At 33.2% G+C, this 24851-nt stretch overlaps 2 protein-coding genes across 4 annotated transcripts; one reads left to right on the plus strand and one right to left on the minus strand.

Moving 5' to 3' along the window:
* Positions 1 to 104: 104 nt before the first annotated feature.
* On the plus strand, positions 105 to 8193 carry LOC126840733 (iron-sulfur clusters transporter ABCB7, mitochondrial). 3 transcript variants are annotated; one of them, XM_050576658.1, is made up of 12 exons: positions 105 to 354; positions 2802 to 3005; positions 3086 to 3290; positions 3414 to 3580; positions 3643 to 3744; positions 3824 to 4000; positions 6378 to 6552; positions 6717 to 6874; positions 6971 to 7134; positions 7216 to 7345; positions 7413 to 7688; positions 7753 to 8193. In XM_050576658.1, exons 2-12 carry the CDS (start codon positions 2970 to 2972, stop codon positions 7960 to 7962), a joined length of 1800 nt encoding a protein of 599 aa, XP_050432615.1. In that variant the 5' UTR covers positions 105 to 354; positions 2802 to 2969; the 3' UTR covers positions 7963 to 8193. The 3 variants fall into 3 exon arrangements, with proteins under 3 accessions (XP_050432615.1, XP_050432613.1, XP_050432614.1); XM_050576656.1 differs by lacking the exon at positions 105 to 354 and adding an exon at positions 781 to 1098; XM_050576657.1 differs by lacking the exon at positions 105 to 354 and adding an exon at positions 2301 to 2441.
* A 1362-nt stretch (positions 8194 to 9555) lies between these two features.
* On the minus strand, positions 9556 to 19508 carry LOC126840264 (histone acetyltransferase p300). The gene is made up of 3 exons (XM_050575894.1): positions 19014 to 19508; positions 17260 to 17344; positions 9556 to 16577 (listed from the first exon to the last, which is right to left on the minus strand). Exon 3 carries the CDS (start codon positions 16239 to 16241, stop codon positions 10110 to 10112), a length of 6132 nt encoding a protein of 2043 aa, XP_050431851.1. The 5' UTR covers positions 16242 to 16577; positions 17260 to 17344; positions 19014 to 19508; the 3' UTR covers positions 9556 to 10109.
* Between the last annotated feature and the right edge of the window lie 5343 nt (positions 19509 to 24851).

A 24851-nucleotide genomic window follows, 5' to 3' on the forward strand; every position in this document is an offset into this window, starting at 1 on the left:
TGATGATACTAGGATCACAGCTGATCCATGATCTATGGTACACGGGTGGGTAATAATTGTTTCACAAATTTTTTCTTCGATGGGACAAGAGTTTATTGGGAGATCAGATGCATGGAATAATTGTTATTTGGAACAAATGTTTTGCGGAAGAAAAAATGTGTAGAACAAAAGGTAGTGATCCACATTTGGTTACCACGGATCTTTATTTAAGCATTCAGAAATTTAATTCTAGGAATTAATATGTAATGTTCAATGCGTTCAACATTATTATAGTTAATAACAATAAGAAATTCGTAGGTATATTGGAAAATAAATGCATGTATCATAGACATCATTCATATCATATTATTTAAAGTGAGTAATATCTACATATAGACACCTAACGTAACTAGCATGGCTAGTAATAATCTATTATGCTAAGAATATTGTTGTAACATATTCATGTTAATAATTAATATCCAATACTTATAACACCTATATTATATAAATATAAAATGATAAGAATTTATAAAATGATAAGCCGTTTTTTTTTTAAACCAAAAATGTTTTGATCCCATAAACATTTTTTCCATTTACCATTTGTTCTAAAATATTATAGGATGAATTTAATTTTTGTTTGTTGGAACAAATGTATTGTGGAGCAAACTCATTTGGAAAAAAATGATCGTGGGCCAAATGTATATTGGAACAATTACAATTTGGACAAAACGTCCGTTGGCATAACTGTTTAGCGGAAAATAAGGTGATTGGAACAAATGTTCATTGGAACCATAGATATATATAATAAACTAGATTGCTAACTGTACATGTCAAAAATAATTTCTTGTCTGTATCAAAAGGCAGAACAACCAATAATTGTTATGACTTGTGATAATAATAATTATGAACTATGGTCTAAGAGTTCGGTACTGATAAAAGACGAAAAAAGTCACTTGCCACTTGCCACTTTTGAACCAAAAAAACAACAATGTATGGTGGACGAGTGTGAGGTTTGAGTTTTGTTTTTTGTCGTTTCTACTGTGCTCTTGAAGTATGTCAATTGTAATTAGTCGACCGCCATTGTGCAGAGGCATTATTCTTTTGAACGGTCGTTATAAGGTGAGTTGTTTTGCCTTTTGAGTAAAGTCTTCAGTCTGGTTGCCACCGATTCTCTCTGCACCAATGGGCCGAACAGCACGCCGTCGCCGTCGCCGAAAGTATTCATCCTGTCATCCTGTTACCAGCTACCAGTTAGACTTTGTCGCGCTGACCACTTGGATGAAGTCGCACGGATGGAGACCGACTTGCCGATTGGCCCCAGCGTGTTTTGCCGATACTGGACGTGGAATTATGGCTGCACAACACATTGGCGTGGGACAACCGTTAGCCATCGTCCCGGGCTCGTTAGTTATCACTGTCGATTCAGTGTCCGTGTCTCCAATCGGCAAACATTTTACCACCAAATACAAAACGCAGCAAGTGTTGGCCACTTATTTAATGTTTGAACGGCACAAAGGGTCCGAGTCGTTTTGGTACAACTACATTCAGTCTTTACCCAAAACTATGACCAACGCTGCTTACTGTACTACTGAACATTTACCACTAGATATAACCGAGCAAATTGTTGACCATCAGAATACAATGCTAAATACATTCAATCAAATCGTGATTGAAATGTCATCATTTGTGTGCTCACATTGTACAGAAACTTTTAAAAATATTTATACCTTTGAGCTGTACAAATGGGCTTGGTCGATTGTAAACACGAGAGCTGTTTACATAAGCCCCGACTGTAGCTTGAAAAATAACATAAAATTGTTTGACACAAATAATCTTGCTCTTACGCCGTATATAGACATGTTCAATCATTCTCCTATGGCTTGCGTTCGAGCCACAGTAAATCGTCAAAATGGAACGTATACTATTGTTACTGAAAAGTTGTATAACAAACATTCAGAGGTGTTCATAAACTATGGCCCTCACTCTAATACCAAGTTGTTTTTAGAATACGGATTCATAGTTCCGTCTAATCCTCAAGATTCATTATGCTTATTAGCTGAAGACATAATTTCCAAAACTGGTAAATGTTTGAATAAACATCAAATGGAAAAGCTGAGGACGTTTGGTTTATTAAAAGGACATAGCTGTACGTCAGAAGGTCTGTCTTGGTCAACGCGAGTATTATTGTTTTCGTTAATTTATTCGGATCGGATGAATGACGAAGAACTAAAAAAACGAGTGTTTGCTAATTTATTTGATCAAAGCGAAATCGAAGCTGTATCTAAAGTAGGAGCTGCTGTCATTGAAACCAAATTAGAAGAGACTATTCAATTGGAAAAGAATATGTCAATAACTTTAAAAACCATGCAGATGAAAAAGTTGGCTTGTTATGCGATCGCTGTGGATTTGGTGAAGGAGAATCGGAGGCTACTCGAAAAATGTTTACACTCTCTAAGTTAGATGTAATAGCTTTTTTCTTTTTATAAATAATTGTAGGATATTTTTTTTTTATAACATTTTGACTGATATTTTGTAATTAAGTTTTTTAAGACTTAAAAATGATTCAAATTGAAATCGTTGTTGTTGATATTTAATAATATAAAGTAAATTGTTGTTGTTGCCTAATCACTGAGACTTTTAATTAATAAGACAATATTTTACCCTAAACAAATGTAATGTGTCAGCTTTTTTTTTTAAACAATAGCATAAGCTATTTTTACAACCTATATTATTATGTTTTGAAACATTATTAGACAAACTTTGCTTTATTAAGGATATATTTTTTTTAAACTATACTGAAAAGTGTGTATTGATATGTTTAGGCCTTTTCAACTTGTCTAGTTAATTGCAACAATGCTTTTAACAACCGTCAAAAAAATGCACATGTACCTAAAACGACTTCGCCGACTACGACAAAGTACCATATTGGAGGTTCACATATTAAAGAAAGCTTGCCTGTAATAGATGCAAAATCTATAACTGGCAAAGAAATGATACTCGGTATGATGCAATATATTTGGCCTAAGGTAAAATGTGATTCTATAATGTTGTTCTCCTTAGAATGTTGTTTAAGTTTAACTATTGTAAGAGAATGATTCAATTTTAGAACGATTCAGCGATTCGAAAACGTGTAACTTTGTCTTTGGGTTTGTTGGCTACTGCTAAAGTGTTAAATGTATCGGTACCGTTCCTACTTAAGTACGCAATGGATGAATTAAATGTTAAAGTGGGTCCTGCGGGGGAAGCATTATTGACAATGGATTCGGCACCCGAAACCGTTTTAACTGTAGTTACAACACTGCTGATATCATGTGAGTACGAGTAAGTTTTTAAAAATACACTAGTAAACTACTTCTGCTAGATCTATTACGAAACGTTTGATTTAACACTTTTGTTTGCATATTTAACAATAATTCATATTCAAAACATTTAAGATGGAGTATGTAGAGCTGCTGCTGCCGGTATGAATGAATTGCGTAACGCTGTGTTTGCAAGTGTTGCCCAACAGTCGATTAGGAAAATTGCCCGAAACGTTTTTTTACATCTCCACAATTTGGATCTTAGTTTTCATTTATCCAAGCAAACTGGCGCTCTCTCCAAGGTAATCTTTTCGTGTATATTAACGAGAAATATAATTTAAATGAAAACACCATTAATTTATAGGTCATAGATCGAGGGAGTCGAGGAATAAACTTTGTACTTACGGCTATGGTTTTTAACATAGTACCTACAGTGTTTGAATTAGCTCTAGTCAGCACCATTCTTGTAAGTTTTATACTTATAATAGTATTGCTAATGTTATCGCACTGTAAAGTAAAAAATAATTTAAGTTTATACTCTTAAGGGGTTTAAATGTGGACCAGATTTTGCTGCTCTATCCTTTGGCTGTGTCTTTGTATATACGACGTATACCTTGTTGATCACTCAGTGGCGGACCAAGTTTCGTATCTACATGAATCAAGCAGAAAACGAGGCCGGTAATAAAGCCATGGACTCGCTTATTAACTACGAAACAGTAAAGGTAAATAACAAGTGTTTTATGAGAAATGTTAACCTGTGCCTTTAAAACACCTCTCGTAAAACCAGTGCTTGTATTTAAAAAAAAAAAAAGTAATTAGGTACAAAATGCGTTCCCCAGCTTTGTAGCACATCCAATATTGCCGCGGGGAGGTTTCGTCACTTTTCCATCCTTCCTAAACTGATCAGGGTATCGAAAGTTAGTAACACTCAATAGTTTTCTAAAATATATTACAAATTAAGTTTTTTTTTACTATTTTATTTTTATCTGAATCCAAAACTGTTCTTAAAATTAATGTAGAATTTATAGTTAGGTTAGGCATTTTTTTTTTTAACAAAATTAAATTCTGATGTACTATTTAATTAATCATGTATAAACTATTTATACATTATACAATATTTTTAAATATTTAAAAAAAATTACACATTTAATTTTAATCAAAACCTAAAATATATATATATTTTAGCAGTTTCTTTTTATCGAATCCAAATCTGGCCTGAGATTCAAAATTCAAATTTTTGTTATTTCATATTTTATTCATTTTACATTAATTCTGAGGCTAGTTTTGAAAGTAGTATAAAAAACTTTATTTTAATTATATATATTTAAGAAAATTACTTATCACAAACAACATATGTGTTATTTGGTTCTTGTTTGAAAATAGGTTAAAATTTGGTTTTAAAGCAAAAACGCGTTAAACACTTTTAGCAGTATTTGTACAGCAAATATAATCATCAACAATTATTATTTTATAATTAAAATTTATTTTAATATCGTCTACCATTTAAAAATAAAAGGTACGATCACATAACAAACAAAAATCGGTGATTGTAATAAAACTTATGTTGCAATTCATTTGATTGGCATTTCAATAAAAAAAAGGTTTTAAATTGAGTGATTTCAAATAATAATTCTTAATTTTGGTTAATGATTAAAAGTTACCTAGGTAACCATAAATTACAAAAATTACATTGAAATAATTTGCAAAAAAACTCCAGTAATAAATTATGAGGACATTATAAACATATACCTACGCAGAATCTATAACTATACTCATATCTTATATCGTGTCTTGATTTTTTTTTCTATGTTAATATAACAATGATTTTTTCACTTACACTTTGAAAATACATTGTTATTTAAATAAAACCACTATTATTTTATTGTTACCTCAATGTAAAAGTAGAAATTTAAATTGAGAAAAAATAATGGAACAGTTGACGAAACGATCTCAAAGCCACTAACCGAAAGTGCTGTAAATAGCTTAATCAAATCATTTTATCCAATCCTTACTAGGTATAATATATATATATATCTAAATGTTCAAAAATAAATTATTTACAAAATGGCTGTTAAATTTAATAAATGAAAAACATGAAATAATAATATTTGATCAAAGGCCATCCCAATTATAGAAAACGCATCATAATATTCAACCATGATTCGATGGTCATTAATTTGCATTTCTCTGTAAATAATTAATACTTTGTAATTTTTATTTTAACCCATAGCAAGATATCGGCTATAAAATTATATTATATTTAGCCGTATGTTAAGAGGATGTCATAGTTACCCTTTTTAAATAATCGTAAAAACCTGTTTTATGGCAAAGTGTGTAGGTCAAAGCAAAAGAGTCATAGAAAAAAAAAGTTCCCATTTTTAAAAAGAGGAGAACTTCAACAACCTAGTTGAGAACCTACTTTGGTCGGTATTTTTTTAGAAAACTTACATTTTTACCTTAAATACAAGCACTTAAAACAGTAAAAAAAAAAAAAATGTCGGAATTAAAATATAAATTGGGAATGTTGGGTTAATAAAATATAAAAAGAAAGCCACCGAGACAACCTAGATAAAGTTGTCATTAATTAAATTTTGTAAAAAAAAAAAAAAGGTCCTACGATTATTATATTTTAGGTAATAATAGAAAATAAGCGTAGCTGTGTTTAGATGAAACGAAACATTTTAACGGTCGTCAAGGACGGTGTGATAGCCCAAAAAATAAATTAACAACCAAAAATTAGTCCTAATTACTAAACTAATAATAATGATTAGTGTAATATTATGTAATTTGTAAATTATTAGTTATTACGCATCACAGTTTAACCTTTAAACTGAAATTTTATAAAAAAAAAATTGCATATACCTAACTCCTTAATAAATAGGAGGTTTCGCTTTCACTTAAGGGTAAATTTTACAAGGTTTTTATACATTAAATTTTTCATCATAATCTAAAATAAAAGAATTTATTGTATGAGTTGAGACTAGGACAGGTTAACTTAATTTTGTTATAAACTGTGTAGCTAGCTTGTCACAAACACAATTTATAAAATGTAATAATATAAATAAATGTAATTATTTAATAATATACAATTTTTTCCAGTATTTCAATAACGAGTTGTACGAAGCCGACAGGTATGATCGTGTACTGCAAAAATTCGAAGCAGCATCGCTGAAAACCAGTTCTAGTTTAGCGCTTTTAAATTTTGGTCAAAATGCTATCTTCAGTGTAACAATGAGTGCAGCAATGATACTGGCTGCCAAACAAATAGCCGAAGGTATAATTGTGTTCGTTTAAATATTTCTGTAATTTTATGAGTGATAAAAACATTATTATTTTTTTTTTTTGATTTGTTACGGACAGCAATGAATCCAATACAGTCTTTTTACATATTGGGTTTATTGGAAGACAGAATTTTATTGATTAATTATTATTGAACAGGTAATATGACCATTGGCGATTTAGCAATGGTAAACGGTTTGCTTTTTCAATTGGCAATGCCTCTAGGATTTTTGGGATCCGTTTATCGAGAAGTACGACAAGCATTACTCGATATGCAGAGTATGTTTGCACTTATGGCTTGCGATCCAACAATTAAGGTTTGTCAGTGTTTTTTTTTTTTGTAACTACACACATGATCAACAACAAAATATTATATGATGCTGTTAAAATTAATATTTTGTTGTTTCCATCAGAGCAAAGTGAATGCAGTGCCGTTAAGCGTGACCCAAGAAAATGCTTCGATTGAATTCCGAAACGTTAGTTTTGAATATCAACAGGGCAAACGTATCTTGGACAATGTGTCGTTTAACGTACCTCCCGGCAAGAAAGTTGCTATAATTGGAGGATCCGGAAGTGGGTTAGCAAACGATTTGTATTCAGTTGAAATTTTAAATTCTTAATTATAGTGTTTAGTTAATGACAAAAAAATGTTTTGCAGCAAGTCAACTATAATTAGATTGATGTTTCGATTTGTCGAACCGATTTCGGGTGAAATATTTATCGGCGGCGAAAACATAAAGGACATTGATATTGACAGTTTGCGAAAATGCATGGCCGTTGTTCCTCAGGTTAGTTTTTTTAACAGACACCACAATATGCGATTGAAATAATAACGTTACAGTAATTATTTCATAGGATTCAGTTCTGTTCCATGACACGATCATGTACAATCTTCATTACGGCAACTTGAGTAAAACAGATAACGATGTTATCGAAGCGGCCAAACTAGCGGAACTACACGACTCGGTGTTGAAACTTCCAAAAGGGTATTCGACTCAGGTCGGCGAACGAGGTCTCATGATTTCCGGCGGTGAAAAGCAACGTGTGTCGATAGCTAGAGCTATTCTCAAAGGAAGTCCCATATTGATATTCGACGAAGCCACGTCGTCTTTGGACTCCATAACACAACAGGTTAATAGAAAATTGTTTTATTACTGTAACAGTGGTAACTCAACATTGTCATTGCGCTTTACAGAACATATTGAAGGCGCTACGGAGAGCCACAAAGGACAAGACCAGCGTGTGTATTGCTCATCAGCTGTCCACCATCAGGGACTCGCACGAGATATTGATTTTACGCAACGGTAAAATAGAAGAACGTGGCACACATCAACAACTCGTTAACAACCCTACACAGTATGCGAAAATGTGGCAAATTCAACAAGATCAACTATGTTACGATTAAAAACATATGTGTGTGTGTGTGTGTTTAATATCGTTCAATATAAATCCACTCGTTCGCAACGACCAAATTGTTGATTTTTTTTTTTGTTATTTTATTTTATTAAGAGTTGAAAATTGCTTAAAACTGTATCTGTAATTTATCATACATGTCGATGTAAAAAATAATAGACTATAGTCATTAGTTAAATGATTATTTTACTACAATATTGAAATATACTGTAATATTACCAGATGTTCTTATTTGTATTTATTATTATTCTGGCATCGAGACAGAAAAATAACAATCTTAAAACATTGTATTCGGTTTATTTATAGAGATTTAATTGGTTTTAATTTTAGCATTGACACAACGAAAATTTGATATTAGTAGATATATTCATTTTAAAAGTTAGCTTTATTTGAAAATATGTATTATACACGTGTAGAGTGTATAGCGATATTTTTCTGAGATGATTACCAATAAAAAAACAATTTTTAAATGAAAAACGACTTACTATTTTTACGTTGCAAAGGTTTTTTTTAGGATAATAATCAAGAGGATATTTTAAGAATTATTTAATTCCTTTCAGGTGGGGCGGGCTTTGGTATCTTCTAAGTTATAACCATCTTTTTTTATCCATTTCAAGTATATGGTTAACACAGTTTAATTAGTTATGTACTACGAGTTTTTTTATTAAAAACACAACTAACGCAACACGAACCATGAACACATTTTTAACAACATACTACCATATTTTTTGGCTTCCAGACAGTCATCAATATTAAGTTGTTTTTTTATTTCCAACAATGGTAATTGGTATGACGCTTAATACACCAGGTCCAAACGCTTCAACTTTAAACCTTAGTCTCGTTTGTACAGTCAATTTAAATATGTCATTCTTATATAGGATATACAAGAAATTTAACCAAGGAAATTAACACAGGGATTATAATATTGCGGCTTTCGAAGAACAACAACCCATAGGCAAATATGGAAATATTATACACTATTATTACACTGTTCAATTGTCAGAATTATCCATTTTTTTTTCTGTACATGTAAAATTGTTAAAAAATATACTGTTTCAATTCACTCTCCAGTGAAATTCTTCTTTTGTTGCAGACAGATCGTTGTTCAGCAAAAGCCGCAATACGAAGTGATTAAATAAAAATAATTTTAACAAACCATCATTAAAATCAATTTGTATAATTATCTTATTTTATGGTTTCAATTTATTTACAAAGTCAATAATAATATATGTATATGATTTTTCTTTTATGCATCTATTTATAACATTTATTTCTTTTTTCTTACACAAATTATTTATTACAATATCCTTTCTAATAAACCAATAAACGTACATTGTCCGACTAATCAGAATGGTTTCATACATGTATTTATACATATATATATATTTTTATATATACTTATATATATATATATATACATATAAATATATTTTCTATTGGACTCAATTGTCCTTCAGTGTCTTTAAATTTATATAACTTATATAATAATAATAATAATATATAATATAATAATAATAATAATAATGATAATAAAAAAACCTTAAGTTACATTATTTAAAGACTAAGGACAAACAAGAAGCCATACCAGGCTAACTTATAGAAAAGCTGTTAAGGATTAAATTATTATGTATGTATAAAAAAAATTGAATAATAAATAAGTTGGATAAGACTTACTAGTCATCATTTGCCCCATTTTTTTTTTTAAATATAAATTATATATCCCTTAAAAATAATATTTCTATATAATTGTAATAATAGTAATAACAGAATGTCTAGGAGTACAAAATTGTAAATAAAATATTATACAATTATAATATTATTATCATTATTCCTGTACAGAAGGAAAAATCAACAAATATTATTTTACTAAAGTAGGAAATTATAAATGTTCGCATCTTATAATTAAACATTAAGGAGGGCCTCCTTAAATCTTTTTCCTAACTACATAACAACAACAAATAGCAAAACAAATGTACACAAGTCATAAGTCAACACGGCCGATTAAATAATTATACAAAATTATTATTTTGTACTTTAAGCTACCATTATTTACATTCATAAATGTACACATATAATAGAAACAACACCTTTTTTTTTTTTAAATAAGCTCTAAAATTTTTGTTTACTCCCCTCTACGTTTTATAAGTGCATTCTGTTTGGCATATTCGATTGTGGTTGGTTAGGTCCTTGCGGTCCTCCAGGTTGTTGTTGGCCCTGCATCTGTTGAGGATACATTGGAGGAGCAATGTTGCCGCCTTGTTGTTGCTGTTGTTGTTGTTGGAACATCGCAGCCCGTTGCCTCTGGTTCCTGATGAATTGAGCCAACAACTGTGGATTACTTCTCAGCAACTCTCTCAGGCGTTGCTGTTGTTCAGGCTGGCTGTCGTTGCCTGTGCGCAGCGCGCTTATTAATTGTTGCAGCGATTGCTGGTTCGCTACTTGATTGGGATTTTGTTGGTAACCTTGAGGTCTGGGAGCCATAACTTGCTGCTGTTGTTGTTGTTGTTGAAGCATTGGGTTCTGCTGATTGTTGGTCAGTGTTGAGAGTATCATTTGTTGTTGCTGAGGTTGTATGTTCATCTGTCTTTGTTGTTGTTGTTGTTGTTGCTGTTGCTGCTGCTGCTGTTGTTGTTGTTGCAACATCATTTGTTGACTGTAATTCGGTTCATTTACCCACTGATTGACTTGTGGAGCTTGTGGCGCTATTTGCATATGTGGACGTTGCATTTGTGGTTGAGGAACTCCTTTTCCATATCCCACATTATCATGTTGGCGCGCAGCTTCTTCTTGTACTTGTTTTACGACTTGTAAAACGTTCGCAGGAGGCGTTTGCTTTCCTGGAGGCATGCCCGGACCCTTATGAGGTATCATTTTGGGTTGGTTGGACATGTGTGGTGAGGCAACGACAGGGGCGGTGTTGGTGTTCTCTGTGCCTAAAGTACCTGTATTCATGATAGCCATTCTTCTTCGCAATAGCTGAGCTTGTTGTAGTCTTTGCTGCAATTGCTGTTGTTTGATTTTGTGTTTCATGTTGGGACAGAACAAAACTGGACATTTGGCTTCTTGACAGTATTTAGCATGATGGAAGCATAGAGCAATGTACTGTTTACAAATTGGACAGTTACCATTGGATTTAACCTTGCACAATTTAACGTGCTGTACAACTCTCTTCATACGTTGACAACTTGCTAGACGACAATTGGCGTCCCTACATTGGCAGGCGTGTACAAGCGACAGAATACAACGACGGATAGACAATTTCCTGGCTTCTTGAGGATCAGCTTGTTTCTGGTCTCCAGGCGAAGAACCGTCATCCAAGTCAAGACCCAGCTTCTCCATATTGTGAGGATGTTTCTCTTTTTCATAGCAAGTGATACAAAGGTCAAAGTCATCGCAAACCGTACAGTGATACCTAGTTTCGACGTGCGATTTACAGCTGTTACAAGTATAAACAAATTTGTCTTGCCCTTGGTTATGAAGTTCATACAACATGGCCATTGACGAGAACTTTGCTCTTCGGAGAGACGAAAACTCGTAATGCTTTTCTCTAGCCATTGTCAAAAATGCATCTCTACCATCCATCAAATCACAGCTAATTAACGGATCAGGGTCTTGTATTGGTCCTAATGCAGCTGCAGACTGAACGCTATGCAACCGAATAACAAAGAACACTTCTTTATGTTTGTCCATGTTGTCAAAAATTTTAGCAGAGAGATCACTGCTCGTTTGCGGTAACATAGTTTTCTTCGAACTGCTCTTTCTCTGACTCGATTTGGATTTGTTTGATTTTTTCTTCGTTTGTAGCCCCTTCTTTTTACCGTCTGGTCCAATTTCGACCTCATCGCTCACAAACATTTCAACAGACTCCTCGGCTTCAGCTAGCTTTCGCTTTTGTTCTTCTTCTTGGTCCAGCTCTTTGATACTATCTTCCAACGCATTTGGCCAAAAGTCACCTTCAAAGTACGGTAATTCGGCAGCAGAACTCAATTTATCTTCAATAGCTTGTTTAAGTATATCTTTATAATCGAGAATAATACGTTCAATAATACCCTTGTCCAACATTTTCTTATACCATTCTTGTAATCTTTTTGGCTTGGGTATTTTTTGTTCAGGTGGATGGCAATGAAATATATAGTCGTCTCCTTCGGATGGAGGGCAAGCCCAAATATGTGCCATTGTATAACCAAGTTGTTTGACATAATCAAGGTAACCAAGTAATATTTCATGATACACGTACGTTCTATACTGTTTGGGTCTGAAAAAATTTACCGAGTCCAAGTATGCAATGTACACTCTTCTTGTGTTTGGCGTAGGAGCTTCGGACCCGTATTCTTGAACGTGCATACCAAAGAAACAAACATCAGTCCCGTCGATTTCTTCAAACGCATAAAGTGCTTTAGCTCTGTAAGGGAATTCACCAATCATATCTCCACTTTCGACAAAACGACTTCGCATACCCGGTTTGACTTCGACTATTTTGTCCGAACTAGACACAACACGTATAGAAACTTCACCCGCGCCTGCTTCCTTTTTCTTCAAGAAATTGTTAACTCTCGTTTCGATGTAAGTACCCAACTTAGTAATAGCCAATTTTTTCGCATTGAATTTATTATCTTTTCGTTTTTCGCTGCGTTTCACCAAACATTTATCGCACATATAACCTTGTGGGTTGATGTTTTCATTGTGCAACACACATATTTGATGGAGTTTTCTTCCGCAGTGAATACACATTATAAAAGGTTCCAATTCTAGATGATCATTTTTCATTTCAGCAAATTGTTCTTTCTTTATGACTTGCTGAGTTTGGGTGGGGTCTTCGCCCATCGTCACGGCATCGCCGGGTATGTCGTTAAAACATTTTTGGCAATAAATATACCTGTTCTCGTAACTGAAGTATTTGGCGTCTCTCGGGATTGTACAGAGTTGCTTGCCGAAACAACAAAGAACTTGTGGATTAAATGTATATTTACGGCCACAACAATATCCTAGACTACGCATCACTGGATATATTTCTTGTTCAAAGACTTCCGATAATTTTGTACTAGATTTATAGACTTTTGTAGATTTTTTATTATAATGCCAAGCGTTCTCAAACATTAACCAAACGTCATCTACATAACTCCAAGGATCTGAATACTGTCCAGTGTTGAGTTTTTCTCTAATGGTTGATAAATCCATTGGTTTTTTAATTATAATAAAGTAATCGGGTATATTAAGCGCTTGAGGATCGACTGGTTGTTTGAAAGGTTCAGCTTCTGGTTCTTGTTTGTACAGTTTTTCCAGAGTAGGCATCAACGCTTGTCTTAGTTCGTCTGGTCTAAATACACATTTTTTTATGGCAGTTTTACTATCAGTAGTAGTTGGTTCAAATGGTTTTATTTCTGTTGTGATGTTGGGTTTAGGACTCGCTGCTTCTTCTTTGATTTTGACTTCCATTTTTACAGTATTAGAGGTATCTTCGCTGTGCTCTTGTTTGATTTCAGATTTTACAGTTACTGATGTTGATTCCTGATTCATTTTCCCTTTTCCATAAGCTCCTTTACCATCATTACTATCATCATATTCGTCTTTAACTTCACCTTTAACGTCTTTGGGAGAATCATCTTGTGCTAGGGCTGAAGCAATAGCATTCATCTGACTCGAATGACTATTTGAAGACGAAGACTCATTTCGGGGGTACCCTTTACCCATACTGTTAGGCAACATTGGCGATACACTCGGAACTGGTGTCATGTTACCAGCCATCAAACTAGGGCCGTTCACCATTTTATCCATGTTCATCTGATTAAGTCTATTAGGTTGTATCAATTGATTGTTTAAGTGTTGTTGTTGCTGCGATGGCTGTTGCTGGGGCTGCTGCTGTTGTTGTACTTGCGGCTGTTGCTGCAAGTGTAGTTGTTGAGGCATTTGGGTCATTGTTTGGTTGGGGAACTGAGGTTGAGCGAAAGAAGCTTGAGATATGTTTGGCATCATTTGTGAGTTAGATGGGAACTGACTAGTATTGATTGGACTTTGGGCAGGCGGTTGAGTCAAACCAAAAGTTGTTTGTGGTAAATTAGTATTTGGGCTTGGTCCCGGTACGGGCGATGTTATAGCGAAATGAACCCGATCTGCCATTTGTTTCATTAAGCCAGTCGTAGCTCCTACTTGTTGCTGAGACAAGTTAGGTTGTTGATTGGGTTGAATTGACGAATGATGTAAAGGCTGTTGTTGTTGTGGTGTTTGTTGTTGTTGTTGAGTTGGCAATCCCTGACCTGAAGCAGTTGGAAAACATGGCGCATTTACATTAGTCGTTGACTGCTGAGTACCCATTTGTTGTTGTTGCATTTGTTGTTGTTCTTTCCGTTTCTGCATTTTTTCTTCCAACTCTTTTTGTATTTTGTAAAATGTTTGGGCTAGCCTGTGGTAGTACTCCGACCTTGAGTTAGCTACATTATACATGTCACCTTCCACTTTCCTAGCATAAGCTACTAAATTGTTCATACGTTTATCCAACATAGCTTTTGGATCATATGTTGGAAAAATCGCTTGAACTAATTTATGCACCAAATGATTTCGCAATTCAGGAGTAATTGACTCGTGCCATTCTTTGGTTTCAATATGATTTCCTCCTGGCATTGACTGACTGGGTTGTGCTTGATTGTTCATTTGAGTTGTCATTGTGTCTGTACTAGTTGTCATTATGAACGAATTTGGTATATTTGTCACAGCTTGTTGAATGCTCGATGGCGCTTGTACAGTCGTATTGGATACAGACTGCAACATGTCATTTACAGAACTCGTCCCTGGGTCTGTACTCATAGTAGTTGTTGATTGAGGTTGAGAATGTGGAGTTAGCACCCTGATATTCTGATTGGGAGCTATCACGTTGTTATTAGGAGGATGTGGCATTTGGCCAGCTTGCATAGCTGTTCTAATGCCGACGTTATTTGCAACCCCGCTAGGCACTTGGTTTACTTGATTACTAACCTGACTGTTATAGCAGTTCATGTCGTTCATTCCACTAGCGTTTTGTGTTGTATTATTGTTTAACGCATTACGATTGTTCGTCGCCTTTAATGGCTGACAAATAGGGCAGTCTGGTCTGGTACATTGTTTCCAATGCGATATTATTTGTCTAGACGAAGAACAATGAGCTACATTACAATTCCTTCCTGCCAAACACGATGTCATATGGGCAAGCACACCTTTCATAGTATTGCAATGTTGTAAACGACACTGTCTCACTTCGCCGTTAGCTTGATTATCTCGTCTCTGGCACTGATGTGCATGTAATAACAACACGAGTTGTTGAGTAATCATTTTTCGTTTTTCTGGATTAGCCTGGCTTCTATCGGCAGGACCTCCTGCTTGAGGGGGCACTACCACATTCTGGTTGGGCATATTTACTTGCTGGCCTAGACGAACATTCACTTGGGGTTGAGGAGGAACAGGGTTATCAACTAGCATTCCATTTGTATTGGCGTTAAACCGAGGTACTTGCGATCGTACAATATTAATTGGTTGTTGTTGCTGAACGACATTAATCTGCTGGTTGTTCTGATTATAAGCATTGAAGTTATTCACAGGACTCATTGCGCCTATAGGAGCTTGTAATCTTTGTTGAGTGTTCATTGGAAGGTTGTGTAATTGATGTGGAGCTTGGCTGCGGATTTGTTGGGGATGATGCATAGCGATATTTCTTCCCATCATAGGTCCGTTTTGTTGTTGTTGGGAAATACCGTGATGAGGATTGTGTATAGAATTATTTACTAAGTTGTTGCCCATCATAATATTAACGTTCGACATTCCACTAATACTGTTCTGTAGTTGATTGGAGTTGAGGTTTGCATTTCCCATATTTACTACCATTGGTTCTCCTGATTTTCCAACCATCACATTTGGGGATGGCATATTTGGATTTAATGGTTTGTTCATAGTCATTCCAGCTCCCGCAACAAGATGTTGTTTGTTGCCCATAAAATGATGTGCCAGTTGTTGTTGACTTACGACCAAGCGTTGCTGAATATTAGGTTGTTGTTGCAATTGCTGTTGCGGATTATTTTGTGGAATGAGCATTCCATTTTGTAGCGGCATTTGGGGTGGGAGGTTCTGTTTCATATCAGGCTGCTGATTCCAAGATGACGTGCTGATAAGTTCGTCGGGGAGATCATTTTCGAGATCAAACATCTCGTTGCTGGAATAGACACCAGATGAGTCTGAAGACCCTTGGAATGGGTCTTCCAGTTTGGGCCTTTTATTTGGTGGGCTGTCCACCAGTAGGTCCGACATGATGATTCGTAGTATTTATACAAAGATAGACCTAGTAAAAAAATTACTAGTAACAAATAATTACATGATAAGAAAAATTGCACGAAGTCCTAACACTACTTTACATAATATGTCCTATTTTATTTATAACTCAAAGTGAGTATTAATTGTCAGGTTGCTGTTAAAGTCTAAATTCACATAATTAAGCAGTATGTGACTAAATGTAACCAGTTTGTAAAATTTGCCATTTTACACATTCTAGATAAATATAATTTGAAGACGTCATTTGTGTTTCAATAATTTCACTTCGATCCTTGCGTTTTATGGCGTGTTTTAATAATCGACTGATAGTTCAACCTGAAATTAAAGAAAACAAACCTAATTAAATAAACAACTATATAATTTTTGAATTATTTCAAAACTTAAAACAAAATTGTATTTTAATTTTAACCATACTTAATTGAATTAAAAATTTTTTTTTGTTAATTTTTCCAAAATTAATTAACTACTAATGTTGTATTTTAAATTAAACCTTAAGCATCGAAAAAGTTATATCAACGTTATTATTACAAATAAAAACAAATATTGGTTTAATGTTAACAATTAAATTAACTATTGTTATTTTAGCGTTATACCTACCAATAATATAATATATTATCGCATACAAGCATACCTAACTGCCAAATTTATAAAAAAAATTGTACTGCATTAAGGAACTTCATTGAAATTAAGAACATACCTAGGCTTTCAAGAAAATAAAAAAATGTACTGAAGTAGTTAAAGTTAAGTAGCAAAAATATTTTTGGCCACAACATCCCCAACCCCATATAGTACCTTGTTTGTTAAAAATGAAATAATTTTCAAACAATAATACGAAATGAAATAATATTTGAACTACAGCAGATTTTGTAATAAATTCTAACGATATTTTGCACTACGAGTTTTTAGATATAACTTTAACTCAGATATGTTAACTCAAGAGTTTCATGACAATTATATTAAAAAAATGAAGTCTTCATTATTTTTTTTTAATACTTACAAAAATGTTATTGAAATTAGTTCAGGGAATAGTAATTCAGGCCATAATACAAAATCCTTTCTTAACGTCAACCAGGCAGAAAGACCTAAAAAAACAAATTTTATTAGTTAAGGCGTTAAATAATCATCCTGAATACAATAACACTAATGTTGAATGCTTCTATGTATTTGTAACAAACACATACACTATGTTTAAAAAAGTGGATTGAATTTCCCTTAAGGGTCTCGAAGCCAAAAATTGCAGTCGCAAACTATGGACAATTTTTGTATTTTGCTTAAGTGAGCTTATTTTTTAGATTATTTGTGTGATATTACTTTCAATATAATACAATTTTTATGAGAGCTTTTAGGAGTGAAAAATGACTTAGATAATTTTGACTTATAAAAATTTAGTTTTAGCAGTGCATGTAAGCTAGTAAATAAAACGCTTATTTTTTTTATTGATGTTTGATATTGCTTTCAAATTTAAAGTGAAAACGTACCAAAATTGTTCAATTAGAGTTCACTTGGATTATCAAATTATTATTAAGTTTTGAAATGCATTAAGATTTAATAAACTATAGATTTAAATAACTAGTTTCTTTAGGTATTGTGTTTTTAACACGCAAATCTTACTAATGGATATATACTGAAAAAGCTATGCGTTACTGGACAAAAATGTTAAGAGATAAGGTCAGGTAATCATTACCGAGGCATGCTGATTATTTGTATAACACTTAGTGGATTTGATTATTTAAGTAAATATTAGTAATTCAACTTGGGAAGTTTTTTGTTTATGTTTTTGTTTTTTTTAATTTAAATACTTTCATAATGAACACTATGATGTATATACAATTTAGTTACATATTATTTTTAAAAATCAAAGCTAAAAATGTATAAATTTAAAGTATTTTAAGTAAGGAGTACATAACAAAATGTACAAACAGGCAGCAACAATTTGCACAATAAACAAAAAAATAAAGAGGTATTATATCAGATTAAAAAAGTAGCTGTTCAATGAGTATGAAACAAATTGATCGAACTACGATTGATATACTAGATCTAGAACGGGATAAACGTATTGTTGTTTTTTTAATATTATAACTGTTCAACTTATAAATACATTGTTAACACAAAACTAAATAGTGGATTGTAACGAAACCATCGTTAGTGAAATATTGCCTCTTAAAAATGCACGTTCTAGCAACTTGTATCGTTGTATATTCGTATGTTAAATATTGAAACGTTCGATATTTAATGTAATCCTTTGACTAAAAGTGGTGTGCGGCATAACTGCAAGTTATTGTAAAACGAATCAAACGTCATTTCCACAAACGGATAGGCGGTAAACGCAGTTTTAAACAAATTTACAAATATTATCAGGTTCGAGTGATAGTGCAATTTCGGTAAAATATACGGAAAATGAATGAAAAATCCAGTTGCACCGCAAGTAGAAAATCGGGCGGAATGATTAGACTCGGGAAAAAATTGCGAAAATCCTCGGGGGGACAGGGACAGCATTGGGGACGATGATAACCGATTTGGGGGAACCGCTGGCGACGGTGATAAATGGTCGGAATAAATGTGAAAATGGAACGGGGGACGGGAAAATCGGTGGGCAGATTGTCGAAAAACGCCGGAAATCCGGGTCGGACAACAGGGACGAGCACGGGCAAGCGCGCGAGGCCCAACATAAACACGGCCGCGGCCGAGACGGCGAAAAGTAGGCTGCCGCGGCCGCGGTCGCTTAACCGCGTAGTGGTGTAATGTACTCACCGTGTTGTCCGAGATTGACGTGATGATGTTTGCACCCGATAAGCGCGGTCGGACGGCACTTTTGCGACCCGTTCGGAAACGAATTGACGACGGCAGTGCGATGTGCCGACGTTTAGCGACGGTACGGCACGGTAAAAACAACAAAACGACAACGAAATCGGCGACGGGAATTATATTTTTCGACAACAAAACTCGATGTAAATAAAGCACTCACGGGACGTGATGGAACTACGGGGAACGGGGGCAGTCATCGGCTGTCGGGTCAACGATTGTTCCGGGTGCTCAACAATCGATAGTTACTGGCGGTGGCCGTTTCGCACTCGTGTTGCCGACGGGCTCCTTCGGAAAATCGTGGCCGTTTGTCGAATTTCTCGCTCGGGACGGTTCACACTAATTTCGAGTACGGTTTTCGCGAAAATAATGAGTTTCGACGATTTCCCATTGTTTTGTAAGCGATACTATCGTTTGCGCGGCGCCAGTGTGGCCGACGTTCGGGAATCCACGTTCAAGGTCGACGGCCGCAGTGCAGCCAATGCGCGCGGCGGTGGCGTACGCGATAGCGCGCGCGTGACCTAAAACTACGTACAAGCGCAGTCGGCCGCGGTGTACGGATTTTACAATAATGTTTTCGTTTAAGTTTTAACGCGCCTTACACGCCGCCTCGGCCGAAGGGGTGCGAGATCAATCGGCGTCGCTGCCACCTGCACTGGCCGCTACCGATGACAACGTAGACTCGGGCGGGAAAACGTTTTTTTTGAACGTCGTCGCGGCACGGTAGTCGTTAAAAAGCGGCGGGCGGGCGGGCGACGTGGACGGCGGACTCCGCCGCGCAATAAAAAAACACAGTGGGGGCGCGACGCAGAGCAAGTCCGCGGCTGTCTATGACGACCGATAGTTTTCCTCGCGACCAGTGCGGTCCATAATAATAATTACGGCTCGTCGCGCTGCCGACCAAGCGCGGGCTTATAAAACTTGCGGCACCTTGATTTTCATGCACCACCGCCACAGTTGTGCGCGCGCAGGATAAACTTATTGTTGCGAAAATATTTCTGAGAGTGGGGATACAGCTTTTCAATTAAAAATGATATAAAATACCAACGGGATGACTAAATAGACTAGTTTAAAGTTTTTAATTACCTACGATTATTCTTACAATACACGCTTATAGCGTAGGAATTTTACAACGTCACAAGTCACTCTTTGAACTTTCAACTTCTCTTAAAACTCGTCGATTATGAGCGCTAAAAATCACCGGTATTTGGTCGGGGGTTAAAGATGCAAAAATTCAACGCGCAGTCACTGTATAGTCGTATACCGTTATTCGTTTTAGGAGGAAAAAAGTTTTTGAACAAAAAAATAAGACACCTATGCATAAAACGTATAATCTTTATTTACACGTACACGTATAGTTATTGGTACGTGCGTTATTAAGTCGCAAAATATTATATTATCTAACGCGCTATTTATTAATATATATATATATATATACATATGTACATACAAAGATCGTAGGAAATAATTAAATGGACTTTGTTGACGACAGCTAATTCGATAAAATTATAATTATATCGTTATATTAAACATCATTATAATCGACAATTGCGCTTAACATAATATAATTAATTCGCCATGTGCCCAATGTTACAATATTATCGCTTTACAACAAAATATAACAGTACGATATAAAGTATTTATATAGATTGAAATATTGAATATTAGTATACAACGCAGACATACATTTGGATCTCTATAGACTTTATGGGTTTTATATCGTTTTAATTTATGGTGTTATAATGTGATTTTTGTGCGTGCTGTGCACAGATTAAGTTGCGACGATAATATATTATTATAATAGTATGTCTATGTAAGGTACAAGACGCGAGTGCTGTGATAAGTAAAACAAAAGAATTTTTATTAAGGCGATAATAATATATTATATATGGTATACATATATTAGCATACAGCGGAACTTTTTGACATTTATAGATAACCAACATGGTTTCGTCTATTCGACAATAATAATATTGTATAAATTAAAATATAACGCTGGTTTCAGAAAATAACAGCAAAAAAATTGCAAACCCCTATATTTAGTTCTTTTTCTGTATAATGGGTTAAACCATATTGCTAAAGATATAAACATATATAATACAAATGTACTTGTAAAAAATTTACAGTTGAGGCGCATAAAGCTAGAAAAACAACCGACAAATCCATTATTTCAAGAAAATCCCATTTATATATTATATTTATAGACCAATTCCAAAAGTTTTGCTATCTAATGGACACATTTTTCAAGGTTTGAGTCAGTTTAGTTTTGATATTGTTCTACAATTATTATTGTCATAAAATAAAATTAAATTTTGTGTGGGCTTTTCTGACGCTACGCTACTCAATTATAAAATATTGTACAATTCTTTAATAATTTTTTTTTTTTTTTTATATAGCCTTTATTATAAATTTAACAGCTCAACAATTACACAGATTAGAGATAGTATATACAAACTAAACTAATAATAGAGAGAAAAAAAAAAAATAAATAATAAATAAAATATTATATACAAAAATTACACAATGTTAAAATAGCTTTACATACAATTATATATGAAACCCAGCATCAAGGATGAATTTGAGGATGGATTGGATGATAGGAACAGAGCGAGAGTTAAGAATGTTATAGGAGTTAGGGACATTCTTTAATAATTTAAAATTCCATTTGGTTTATGGAATTTAAACAGTGAAAAAAAATTATTGTACATGAAAAATATAACCACTCATCACAAACATAATAATTCTTTTTTTTTTTACTTTTATTCAATAACATTATTGTAATGAACTTTTAAGTTTTAAACATATGATAATCCGAAATGTTAATTTACCAAATTATTGGCGGTAATTTTTATGTCAGACAATTGTTTTTAAGTTTTGCTAAAGACCTTATAATACTTGATCCAGAAACACCATTATTTTTTAACCCTTGTTCCAAGGACCCTGGAACAATGTTGTATGTTTTCAGGAGTGGTTAGCTAACTATGCAGTGCTGATAATAATTAAATATAAGTTTTGTAGGAGGATATTTCTTTAAAAACTATTAATTAATAACTGGATTTTTTAGAATAAATGTATAAAGTATTTCGTTTAAAAACAAAGTGGTTTTAATAAATTTGGATCATGTCAATTAATTTACCGGTTAATTTGAATAGGCTTCATGGTATTATTTTTAATTTAAATTATTTTGTCTGTGAGTAAAAACCATTTTAGTTAATATAACATACATTTTTTGTTCCATCGCACAGACTGAACCAGTGATCCGATAAGTAATCTGAAAACAGATTTGAATTTGTCATGAAGTTTACTTATGATCGGTCATGGTACTTTTTTGATAACTTACTCCTACTATGTATAAAATTCGTTTGTACATTATATAAAATTTCAAATTTTAAAATCACATTTGGAAAGGGTTAAAATTAAAAATTGAAAAAAGTACCCTGCCCGATCCCAAGTAAACTTCATGGCAAATTCAAAACTGTTTTTAGATTGCTTATCGGATTACTGGTTTGGTCTGTGCAATGGATTAAAAATTATGTGTTTTGACTGAAAAAACCGACCGCATGCAATCCCCTTAAGTCATTAGTCAATATAAACTTCAAAACTAGGCTAGCCATATTAGCTTGATAGATCAATTCTGAGTTCTCCAATCGTTTTACCATAGTTTTTGGTAATTATACACTTACCCCCCCCCCCCCCCATACACTCGGTCGTTATTTAAAATTATTCATAATATCAAGAAAGTAAACAAAATTAGTAAGGTATGAAACTATTTTTTAAAAATTACTCAAATTCGTAAAAGATAAAAGTATTCCAACTTCACCAAGTACGACTCAATCAACAGATAGATTTAATAATAAATATTAATGTTTGTACACGTCAACATTTTACAAAATTATTAGATTTCCAAAAAAAAAAAACACCGAAAATGAATGTTTTGCTTATAACTTTAAAAGTACGATATTTCTCTTTCGTCGTCTTTTTAAGTGCCAAAAACACATTTTAAAATAACAATTTTTTTTTGAAAAATGTCAAAATTTCACAAAGTAATTGCATTTTAAACAATTGTTTGTAAGTAGCTTTAAAAATAAGTCCCACCGAAAAATCGAACTACACTGTAGTTTTCAGTATCAAACGTTGCATATTACTGAACAAAAATAGCTCGAGAGCTAAACTGTATTTATGCATTTTATGCTATAATCAGGCCATGATTTAGTCATTTTGAACCATAAGGCAAAATATCATACCGTTTACTTTATGCCACCAGGTGTTCATTAAATAAATATATATTTATTTATAAACTGAAAATTTACAATTGAAATTATTATGAAATTATTATTACACGCAATGTAATATTGTACCTACGTTTCAACTATCAAAGTCAACATTTTAATTAAAGTCATAAAAAAATTAATTTGTATTGTTTTATTTGGTATACAAGAAAGAGAATTGCAACTTGAATATATGAATAATTTATCTTATAATTTTTTTTTTTTTTTAGTTTGTTATGTGAATATTTTTTTTTCTATAAAAATTCACCATAAAGAGTGTGTATTTGAATTGTTAAATGTATCTTACCTAACTGGAAGTATGGTCCTGGCTTTAATTAATGATTAACGGATAACATAGCTTTATTATAGCCTTAACCAATATGCAAATAAAACCCTTTCATCCAGGGCTAAAAAACATTAAATAATAATGTTATACAAATAATCATTGTGTACATGATAACAGTCATTACATGTTTTTTTTATTAATAAAATTTATACAATAATATGATGGCTCAACAATGGTCAGTAAAATTTAATTTATAATCTAAAAAGTTGTTTTATTCATATTGGCCAAAATTTGAGAATTTTAAAATTTTTATCAGTAGGCTGAGAGAACATTGCATAAAATGTGTAAATTTCAAATTGGGATCTCCATTAAAACTGTCAGAAAAACAAAAAAAGTGGTAAAACTATTTAGAAGCGGGAAAAAATCGACTACAGTATTCAAAATAGTTGAAATATTTATATGTAAAAATAAGATAATTTCCCATTTTATTTTCGACTTTTCTATGTATTTTTACCTATTTTTTTTTTTTTTTTTTGGTTTTTCTAAGTGTTTTTATGGAGGTCCCAATTTTAAATTTACACTTTTTATGTAAAATTTCCGCAGCTTTCTGAAAAAAATAATAGAAAAGTTCTCAAATTTTGGGCAACACGAAAAAACCAACTACTTGGAGTATAAACTCAATTTTAATGACATTCTGTTCCCCGAAAAAATAAATATTTTTTTCAGAAAGCTGAGATTATTTTACACAAGTAACTGATTTTTTATCAATGTTTTTGACGGCCGAAGATACAATATAAAAAATTACAAAAAAAGAAGTGTCAAGAATAAAACTAAAAATACTTTTTACGACAATGGCCAAAATAGTCCAAAAATAATTGAGAACTTTTTTTTCAAAAAAATCGGATGGGTCGGTCCAAACGTTCGTTCATATTTGGCGTTTTGACCCAAATATTACTGAATGCTAACAGCATAATAATATATATAATATATATAATATAAAATAATAAATATATATAATAAAATATAATATATATAATTGTATGTATTGTAAACGTGACAAAAACGTTCCGGCTTATTTTGGTTACTTATTAAAATGTTTTTTTTTTAAAATATTCAAAAACTTAAAAAAGATTGTACTTCCAAAGCCTTGCTATAATATTAAACAGTAAACAATAGAAGTAATTAGCATGGTATGAGCTATTTTAATTTTGTTTACCTAATACATTTACCATT

Source organism: Adelges cooleyi, unplaced genomic scaffold (assembly GCF_023614345.1).
Source record: "Adelges cooleyi isolate 19-005CV unplaced genomic scaffold, UGA_ACOO_1.1 ACOO_flye_CR_arks_rails_tigmint_CR_PRNA_376, whole genome shotgun sequence".
Taxonomy (NCBI): Eukaryota; Metazoa; Arthropoda; class Insecta; order Hemiptera; family Adelgidae; genus Adelges; species Adelges cooleyi.

Coding starts and splice junctions, on each gene's coding strand:
- LOC126840733 (XM_050576656.1), top strand. CDS start 1,033: ATGTCAATTGTAATTAGTCGACCGCCATTGTGCAGAGGCATTATTCTT. Junction 3,581..3,642: donor AAACTGGCGCTCTCTCCAAG/GTAATCTTTTCG, acceptor ATTAATTTATAG/GTCATAGATCGAGGGAGTCG. Junction 4,001..6,377: donor TTAACTACGAAACAGTAAAG/GTAAATAACAAG, acceptor AATTTTTTCCAG/TATTTCAATAACGAGTTGTA.
- LOC126840264 (XM_050575894.1), bottom strand. CDS start 16,241: ATGTCGGACCTACTGGTGGACAGCCCACCAAATAAAAGGCCCAAACTG.